The following is a 10172-nucleotide window of genomic DNA, read 5'->3' as shown; positions in this document are numbered from 1 at the left end:
CTTCAGCGCCACCATTACATCAAGTTACCGCCCTACTTCCTCACTTAAACAGGATGGACAGGACAGGACAGGACAGGAGGACAGGACAGGACAGGACAGGACAGGATGTAGACACCACATCATCTCAAAGTGATGCCGTTTGGTATTTTACTGAATAAATTGAAGGTTAAATGCAAAGATAAATCCAAACCGTGTCTTTAACAACAGATGACTGCTGTGGATTGCGTCTGTTGAAAAAAAAAATTACGAGTTTTCTCTTCACCAGATAGCGCTTCATTTCATTTCATTTCAGTTCAATTTCACGGGCTTCGTGCATGGATGCACGTGTGTGTCCATGTGTGGATGTAAAGTGTGTGTGTGTGTGTGTGTGTGTGTGTGTGTGTGTGTGTGCGTGCGTGAGGGTCAAACCTGAGATACTCCAGCAGTGCAAGCCTGGATTCCGATTACAAAAGAAACCATTTCTGTGTCGGAGTTTTCAAACCCATGTAGGTAACAGCTTCCAAATGAACCCAAAGGAAGATAGATAAAGAAGAAAAATAAATAAAAAAAATAAAATGTCATCCCAAACATGCTTTAGGGATCAACACTGTATCGACAAGTCCTAGTTCTGTGTATTTAATATTTCTTTGCAGACATCTTAATGAGAAAAGTATGAACAGTGCCCCGCTAGAACATACTGTGTGGCTACACAGCTATTTAACTATCTCAGTCACACAACATGAAAGATTAGATTGAGCTGGTGTAGCTAAAAAAAAGGATCCAGAGAGTGCATGAATTATTCCATACCTGCAAGCTGCCTGATCTCCTTCATTAACATGACCGTGGCTATTTTCATGCCACTGTCCTGTGTGGGTTTTTTTTTTTATGTATCCCGACTTCAACACATCTGATTAAAATGATCGGTAGGGTGACACATAAAACATGCAGAACAGCGGCCCTGAAAAAATTTGACAAATTTGAATGTAGCTGATGTACCAACATCATACGGTGGCTAATCAAAGAACTTTATACACACACACACACACACACACACACACACACACACACACACACACACACACACACACACACACACACACACACACACACACACACACACAATAGCCTTACTAATACTTCTGTTAAAGGTAATGTAACTTGGATGAGTCATTTTTACTCCGCCGATTTTTGGTTCCTGAACATTATGATAGCGATGACATCATGTTTTCATTGCGATCTGTTGGTTAAAAAAAAAAAACAACACCCATTCATCATTCCTTACCGTTGAACACACAAGAAATATCTCCGACCGTTTTCCAACTGTTGACATTGGCGCAATCTGCTGCGAGGAAAGCTTGGCGTTCAGTCTCTAAAATAACAGAGATTGAAATAGCACACCAAGGCAAACTATTACTTTCCTGTAAATGAGAAAACTCATAAAAAAAAAAAACGCCGGGGTTCTTTCCTGCGATATAAAGCGGGCTGACACAGAGTTATTGCTCTATTGATCCATGTATTCCCATCGCCCTCAGTGGTAATAACTTCTCAAGTCACCGTGACAATAACATTTATACTATTTGTGTCAAAATGAATCGCCGGCTCCTTTCAACCGAGACTTGGGACTCGAAACTGCACAAGTGAGACCTCAATGTTTCAGCCATCTATTTTTTGTATCGCTCGCCCTCGTGAAGACTCACTTGTGAGCGAGAGCCTTTGCCTTGTAAACTCATACAATACAAATGTAATATTTAAAAGGTTCCAATAGAATTGCATCAAAGAACACAATCGTTTTTGTCTTCACGTTCCGGAAGAAAACAGTCTTCGACAAGAATATATATGATAGTGGAAGGCCACTATTGTTTGAAAGGATCAATATCACTCAAAGTCGCTAACCAGTACTTTCAACACAAACCTGCAGCAAGGTCATTTGTGCCCTCGAACCAACGACAGCAAAATATATTTCCATAATTGGATGCTGTCATTCGTCAAAATTATTTTTGCTACCCTTCCCCATAATTACACAAGTCGGTCAAGCCCGTCGATGTGACGTCCGTGCTGCGTGCCTCGAGTCGGCACTGCAATTAATTATGTTGTTGCATCACGGCGCCGTTGAGAATTTGGGTTATTTCTATCCATCCATCCGTCCGTCCGTCCATTCTCGACTACATTCTCGACTATATAATTTGTCCTCATTAGGGTCGTGGGGTGTGCTGGGGCCTATCCCAGCTGTCTTCAGGCAGTAGGCGGGGTTACACCCTGAACTGGTTGCCAGACAATCGCAGTGCTTTCTAACATTAATGCTGTCATGTTTTGATTGACGCGACACTTTTACTTTCACCTCCCATTTTTTTTCTTGAGTAGAACTAAAAGACGTCAGACTTCTTTTTTTCTACTAGGCCTGCTTTTGCTCACAAATCGGTCCAAATCTGTGTCTGTGAGTCGTATCATGTCTGCCAGTCTAATTTTAATGTGTTCGAGGGCACAAAATGACCTTGCTGCATACGACCGAGGCCGTATGTGGCCCACAATGTCAAATGAGTTTGACACCCCTGCTCTACACACATTGTTATTTGTTAAAGCTATTTCGCAAAATATAGTTGGAATGAATGTATCGGCAAAAAGCGGTCCCTTTGCATTATTAAACTCTCCATTTACTATTCGTCATATTCATATGTGCAAATATGAACTGCAGACTGATCAAGATTTTTTTTGAACTCATTATAATTTTCAAAAGCAGGGAAAATTACAGAGGGAGTAATATCGGAGCTTTTTTTTTCCTGTCATCACTACGGGGGGAAAACTAATTGTCTCATCGAATGAAAGGCGACAAGACTTAAAATACAAAAAAACACTGTCAAAGTAATTTCCCCAAGTGAGGACTATCATGCAGTCGGAAACGCTTTACAGTATCGGAATTGCCATTGCAATTTATGATAAGCTTTAAATTAAATGAGTCAGTTCTCCCAATTGAGGTTGGTTGCAAATATATATTTTAAAATCATGTATATTTAAAAAGAAAAAAAAAAGTGCACCTCATTGTTAATTCAAATTCTGGACACACGGACACCTACGATCGAGGTGGAAGGTGGTCTCCCAGTGCCCACTTCATAGCGCTGAACTGCGATCACCCTAAGCAACTTTACATAAACCACAAGGTCACTTTGCGCACGCCGATCTCCTGCGTTGACGACAACCATGTAGACCGTGTGACTCTCTCGCACCATTTCACCAAAAATTCATCGCAAACTCTCCCAGGACTTCAGCGAGAACAAGTACGTGTCTCCGTAAAGCACATCACGCCCTTCACAGATCATTAAAGAGCTCTGACCGCCGTGGCGGAATCATTATTCCAGGACCATAAAAAGAAGACTGGTCCACATATCCGTGTGAGTCAGCCTTTTCCGCCATCAATGTCATCAAATTTAAGTTCAGAACACCGACTTAGAGGTCTGATGTTTTGAAAATGTTCCAGAAAGGTGCATGCCTATGCTTGTTAAGTTGGTGGGTACAATTTTAGTTTTTCAACACTGTGACTAAAGATTACAGACATATTAAAAGACAGACGTCCAGGAATTAGACACAATCGTGATTTTTAAAGCAAATCTTTATGCGCGCGATATTTTAATGACATTGTCTAGACCTGCACGCTCTGTGCACCACCTGCTTAAATTTATCAGAGACTTTGGCAGGCTTTCTGGATAAAAGATCGACTGATCCATGCATCAGGCCATCTCCATAAAAATAGTATAACACGTCCTGGTCATTTGAACTCTACTACCGATTGTATAGAAGGCAGGAGGTATGCAATATTTCTGTATTAATGTCACATTTCCAAGTGACAACGTTTCGCACTTGAAGAGGACCAAATTATTAAAGACCGTGCAGTATGATATCAATACAATGTCAAAGTTACCATTATCCCTGTAAGGGGGGAAAGCAGAGGTGCTTAAAATGAAACGCACTCCCAAGATGAGCTTTTTTTGTCTGCTTTCAGTTTAGAAATGGATTAAAGAGCCTAATAAATTATTTTCAGAGAAAAAAAAAAGTCTAAATCCAAATATCTGCCTCTCGAACGAAGGGATCACAAATATTTATGCATATTATTTAGCATAGAATGCTGAAAACGCAGTATGCTGGCCATATAAGAACGATGAAGCAGATGCGGGTCGGCATTATCAGAAGATTGCATGTAGCCGAAATCTGTAAAAATGTCTCCTTAGCTTTCTTTTGGTATCACTCTAAATCTGCAACTACAAAACAGACATTTTTTAAACAGTTAAAGCAATACATGAACAACTTGAAATGAGTGGTTTATGCATTTATGTGCAATGCAGGAAAATTAATTATTGATGCCTGGCAGAAAAGGATTAACAATGATGCATGGATGAATGGATAATTTTTCTTTTTTTTTTTGCTGAGCTGGGGCATCTGCATTGGAGAAATGTTGCATTTTTACAACCATAGTGTGCTAAATTTACAGCAAACCAGTGGGAAGATTTCTTGAGTGGCTCAAAATGCGTACGGGATAAAACCATCCAAATGAAGATGAAAATTATCTTAACACGAAAGACAACCGAGAACGGCTGCATCTTGCAAAAAACAACACTTGAAATTTCCAGAATGCACGTGAGAAAAACAGGACTGATGAAACCACGGCTAAACTTTTTGGTCATATTTTTGGGGGCGCAAACACAACACTTGCCATCACCAAAAGAACACCAAAACTACAGTGAAGCATGATGTCGTTGTTTGGTGCAGTTTATCTTCAGCTGCAACTTGGGGCAAAACAGTGTCTGCTGGCAAGCTAGAAATACCAGGAACAACTTCAAACATCTAAACTTTATTTGGGGCTAAAAAAAAAAAAAAAAAAAAAAAAGATGCACCGTGTACATTTAACAGGAGTTTGAACACAAACCGTGCCTGGCTCATTAACCCTGTCCTGTCGTCTCCAGTGTTGTTTTGATTGTTCCTCAAAGGATGAGCCTTTCCTTTGCATAGATGAGTGTGACTCTTACGAATTGTTATAGTCGTGGTGCTGTTTTTCCCTCTGATGTGTTCGTTAGGCTGCAGTTGCAATAAATAGCACAATACAAACAATTTCAGGGGGAGTATTTCAAACTCACCAGTTGCACAGGGGCGGTGGTGCGGGGGTGCGTCCCCTTCAGTTTCATCAAGACCACGATTCGTTCTCTCGACGTTCGCCACGTAAGGCGACAAAAACCTCCGGTAAAACAGAGGAGAATTGTTTGTCTTCCTTTTGGGACAGGAATGGACGCCGCATGGGGTCATGCCTTGTGGTGCTCCAAATGACGATGCGTTTAGGTCGCACGAAAAAAGTCGTTATTTTACCATTTCATTTCTCACAAGCCAAACATAGAATTGATGATCTTTTAATCATGTAAACATCATAAATGCATATTTTGCTTTGCATTTAAAGGGCTGAGAAGGGCTGGGAGCACGCAAGTTTGACATTTTAGTGATAAATTGCTAAATTCCGACATATATTTGAATGCACCGTCACGGTGCGCTCAAACCTTACCACGCTATAAAATGTTTGCTCATCAAGATTTTTTTTTGCCTTAGCTAGATAATAGCTCGAGATTGTGTATCGACAAAAAAAGGAAAAAAATTAACGGCATTTGTTCTTACCTGAATCAAGCTATATTTATCGTGTATGTCAGATTTTTTAACGCAACATGCACTGCAGGAGAAGAAAGGTACTCATCCCCAAAAGTGTATTTTTAACCTTCTTATTCTGAATTCAACACTAGTTGCACCTTCGCTGAAATATTATTTGGATTTCAAATCGCATTTGTTGTGAAAAATATAGAATTATATCGATCATGATATATACAAGAATTAAAATGATTTTCACGTCTCCAAGCTATATTTATCGTGTATGTCAGATTTTTTAACGCAACATGCACTGCAGGAAAAGAAAGGTACTCATCCCCAATTACAAGTGTATTTTTAACCTTCTTATTCTGAATTGAACACTAGTTGCACCTTCGCTGAAATATGATTTGGATTTCAAATTACATTTGTTGTGAAAAATATAGAATGATATCGACAATGAGATATACAAGAATTAAAATGATTTTCACGTCGAATACTTACACATTGATCCTTCAGGGAAATTCACTTTTATTTTGAGTTTAACCTATCAAGGTTAAATGGTTTTATCCAGTTTTTTTCTGCAGGATCCCATTCGATTGTGCACGTGTACCTAATGTTGTGGCCGACGAGCGTAGAATTGTTTCCGACTCGCTGTTATGAGTGTTACGTCGATGACGTCAAGAGCAAAACTGCAGTGTGCCAAAGCTGCTCGCGATCTCGCAGGGCTGATCGCCGACACAGTCTGTGTGTCAACGGGAGAAGCATCTACCCACCCCAAACTTCTGCGATCGAGAGCGAGGCGCGCGGGAAGGGAGCGTTTATTTATGAAAAGCAAATTCAAAGTAGGGTGGGTGGAGAAAAAGGAGAGGATGACTAACAAGTCTTTTTTCAATTCAGCTCCGCCGACAGCCGACGAGGAACTCGTCATCACCTCTACTTTTGGGACCCTCCTGTCCGTCGTGTACGTTGTCGGGGTGTCCGGGAACGTGTACACGTTAGTGGTGATGTGTCACTCCATCCGCTTCGCAACGTCCATGTACATCTCCATCATCAACCTGGCTCTGGCGGACTTGCTCTACCTGTCCACGATCCCGTTCGTGGTGTCCACCTACTTCTTGAAGGACTGGTACTTCGGCGACGTTGGCTGCCGCGTCCTGCTCAGCCTCGACCTCCTCACCATGCATGCCAGCATCTTCACCCTCACCGTCATGTGCTCCGAGCGCTACCTGGCCGTCACGAAACCGCTGGACACGGCGCGCCGCTCCAAGAGTTATCGCAAGGCTCTGGCGTGGGGCGTGTGGCTCCTCTCCTCGCTCCTCACCGTACCCATGATGGTCATGGTGGCCCAGACCAGCGTCAAATCGCCGGACGGGAGCGTGAAGAGGATGTGCGCGCCCACATGGGCGCCCCTCGCCTACAAAGTCTACGTGACGGTTCTGTTCGGTACCAGCATCATGGCACCGGGTCTCATTATCGGTTACCTGTATGTCAAGCTGGCGCGCACCTACTTAGAGTCCCAGCGAAACTCAGTCATCAGCAAAGGCGGGAAGCGCTCGCCGAAACAAAAGGTTCTCCTCATGATCTTCACGATCGTCTTGGTGTTCTGGGCGTGTTTCCTGCCCTTTTGGATCTGGCAGCTGCTGCCGCTGTACCACAGCAAGCCGCTGAGCCTGGCCTCCAGGACGCACACCTGCATCAACTACCTGGTGGCCAGTCTCACCTACAGCAACAGTTGCATTAACCCGTTCCTCTACACGCTCCTCACCAAGAACTACAGGGAGTACCTGAAGAACAGACACAAGTACGTATGGCAAGACTCATTCATTCGAATTCCGTATCGGCTGATCCATTCATCCATTATCCAAAGCGCTTATCCTTACCCGGATTGCGGGTGCGCTGGAGTTTATGCAGGCTGTCGGTGTTGCCGGCCAATTGCAGGGCACTCGCAGACAACCAACCTTTTACACTCACAACACCTTGAGACAATATAAGAGTATCCAATCAACCTACCCTGCATGTTTTTGGAACGTGGGAGGAAACCGGAGTACCCGGAGAAAACCCACGCAGGCATGGAGAGAACATGCGAACTGGAATTGAACCCCGGACCTCTGCACTGTGAGGCGGACGTGCTTACTAGTCATTGAAATGACATTCCGTTAATCCATTCCAGCCCCCGCCCCCCCGCCATGTGCAGTTCAGGTTGTCAGACCAACTTTATTTACCGTTAACGAAATAGGTAAATTAGAAATAAATTGAAAAAAAAACTTTCTACTTCAAATATACTTTTTTAAATGTCTTCCTTTTCCACAGTTTGTGTGCCGGTATGTACACTGAGGCTGTTGTGGGTCAAATTTGAAAAAGTACCAGTCATTTATTTTTTCTCTGAAATATTGATGATTCCTTATATACCAAGTCAAGTACAACTTTATTGTCAAATGTGATGAAATTTCCTCCCTCTTAAACAGACAACATACAACAAGAGGAGCCGCTGCGGGTGCCCGCAGCCTGTATTCTGTATTGTTGTTCGAGAAGCAACGAATACATTTTGAAAAGATCTGTGGTTTTATGTGCACGTCATTCCCGGACGCCTTCATTCACAAATTTGTTGTTTTTCTGTCTCACCCTGTTGTTGTTGTTTCACAATTAACATCAACAAAAACAGGAGCTTCTACAGGTACACGTCATCGTTTAAGCGGCGGCCGCCCAGCTTGTATTCGTGCGGCAAGGCCGCGTCCTCCAGCAACCAGTTCGAGTTCACGTCTGAGACGCTCGTCATGGGGACGTTCAAGTGATGCGCTGCGGGGGGCCGCTTGGAAATGAAGTGGAGGATTTTCAGGAAGTGCAAAGAGGTAGGCGACAACCCCCTACATTAGGGTCCACAGTACACACACAAAATTGCTGTGGAATATTTTAGCAAGCCCACACTTACAGGCAAGCAAGATGGCAGCATCCATTTTTGAATAAGCAACCTAAAGATTTAGTCGGTCAGAAGACAGAGTTTCAATGTGACGTTCAATTATGATCAGATTACCAAATACTGAAGCAGACAACACTAAAACAATTGAATCGTCATTGGTCTGTGGGGAAATATGCTCAAGAAACATTCATTTTTTACTATTTTATTTACACCTCAGTGATCAACAAACAAGAACAAAACTTTGTTAGAGTTCCAAAATGCTTTGTTCTTTCCTTTCAGAGCCCTTTTTGTTTCTTTCATGGCGCTATGCTGATGTAACATCCTATTTCGGCAGCGAATAACCCATACACATTCTGTTCGAGATGTTCTTTTTGAAAGATCAACTAATGCTCCAACGCGCTTCATGTTTTATGGAGGGCTGATCTGATTTTTAATGAAAGAACCTTGTTGACTTCATTAACGTGTTATCGGCTCAAAAAGACATCTGTTCTTTCGGGCGCCACAAAGCTCGGACACAAAACAGACAGTTTTCGCTCGGGAGTCGTCGAACTTCAAATTTTACACAAAAAGCCAGAATTTGAACCGTTTTTTTTTTTTTTGGGCAGTGCAACATGCGAGGTATGGTACAGTGAAGTATTTTGTGGGTTCGCTATTTCCATAAATTCAAAAGGAATCTTATGGCTTCACTTTAGACCTGTGAATTTTGCACGCCAGCATATTTGCTTTGGTCATCCATAGAAACAGGAAGTAGCTATTATTGCGGCTATTTCATTATAAAAAAAAAAAAAGTTTTCCTTAATTTCTCATGAAATGAGTCTAAATGAAAAAAACAGGAGCACATGAGGCCACAATTTCAATTTGAATACGATTGAAATAATAGAGGAAATGCCTGAGCAGAGAGGTGTGCTCGACTAATTTTCCCATCAAACTTGATCACAAAATGGACGGTCGCACCTAATGAACTCGGTAATATGGCTTTGGGCTTTTCTGCGAGGGTCTGTTGATGGGAAAAAAAAAAAGTTCGAGCGGCGCTTGCTGATTATTTGCACACAATTGGATGTTCTAAGTTACCAAGGCAACAGTGCGTCTGCTTCACCCTTTCATTTCTTGTATACGAACATTAGATAAATGACATTTTCAAAAGCCAACGTCCAGGTTACACTTGAACTTTTTCGAGTGCGCGCACGTCAAGTGCCACAAACTCATGAATTAATTCATTGCAACCTATCCTTGAGTGCTTTGTGTACACTGAAGGAACACAGAGGTGGAAACAAAAAAAAAAACCCCCACAAAAAAAACATCCTTTTCTTCGCGACTATTGTGTTGCTTCACACTCTGGAAGGAGTATCTCGTTGCAATTTCATATCACAGCAAAAGCTGTTTTGCCAGTCAGAATCGGTTCACAAAATAGAACATCTTGGCTTGAGAGACACCTGCTGAATCTTAAAGATGTGTCGCTTAAAAATGTGAATCTTCAAAGATCTTCAAGTGCACAGATAAGCACTCACGGCATACAAATTAAAAAGCAACGTCGTGGAATTCTTTTGGGAGGAGATGCCGTACAGGGAACACTTTTTAAAAGGAATAAATGTCACAGGGACCAGAGAGCCATTCACTGTTCCAAACGAATAGACATGAGGGAAAAAATGTGCAGTCCTTA

At 42.2% G+C, this 10172-nt stretch overlaps 1 protein-coding gene and 1 long non-coding RNA gene across 2 annotated transcripts in view; one reads left to right on the top strand and one right to left on the bottom strand.

Moving 5' to 3' along the window:
- The window catches only part of LOC109513316 (uncharacterized), a 42155-nt gene extending 36884 nt beyond the window's left edge, over positions 1–5271 (bottom strand). The window contains exon 1 of the long non-coding RNA XR_002167723.1: positions 5103–5271. This is a non-coding gene — a long non-coding RNA (uncharacterized LOC109513316). The remainder of the gene's footprint in view (positions 1–5102) is intronic.
- Positions 5272–6336: 1065 nt separating this feature from the next.
- LOC109513312 (urotensin-2 receptor) lies at positions 6337–8436 on the top strand. The gene is made up of 2 exons (XM_019865631.1): positions 6337–7396; positions 8258–8436. Exons 1-2 carry the CDS (start codon positions 6420–6422, stop codon positions 8385–8387), a joined length of 1107 nt encoding a protein of 368 aa, XP_019721190.1. The 5' UTR covers positions 6337–6419; the 3' UTR covers positions 8388–8436.
- Positions 8437–10172: the final 1736 nt, after the last annotated feature.

This window comes from Hippocampus comes, unplaced genomic scaffold (assembly GCF_001891065.2).
Source record: "Hippocampus comes isolate QL1 unplaced genomic scaffold, H_comes_QL1_v1.1 scaffold58, whole genome shotgun sequence".
Lineage (NCBI taxonomy): Eukaryota > Metazoa > Chordata > Actinopteri > Syngnathiformes > Syngnathidae > Hippocampus > Hippocampus comes.
This window is presented reverse-complemented; position numbering and strand designations above follow the sequence as displayed.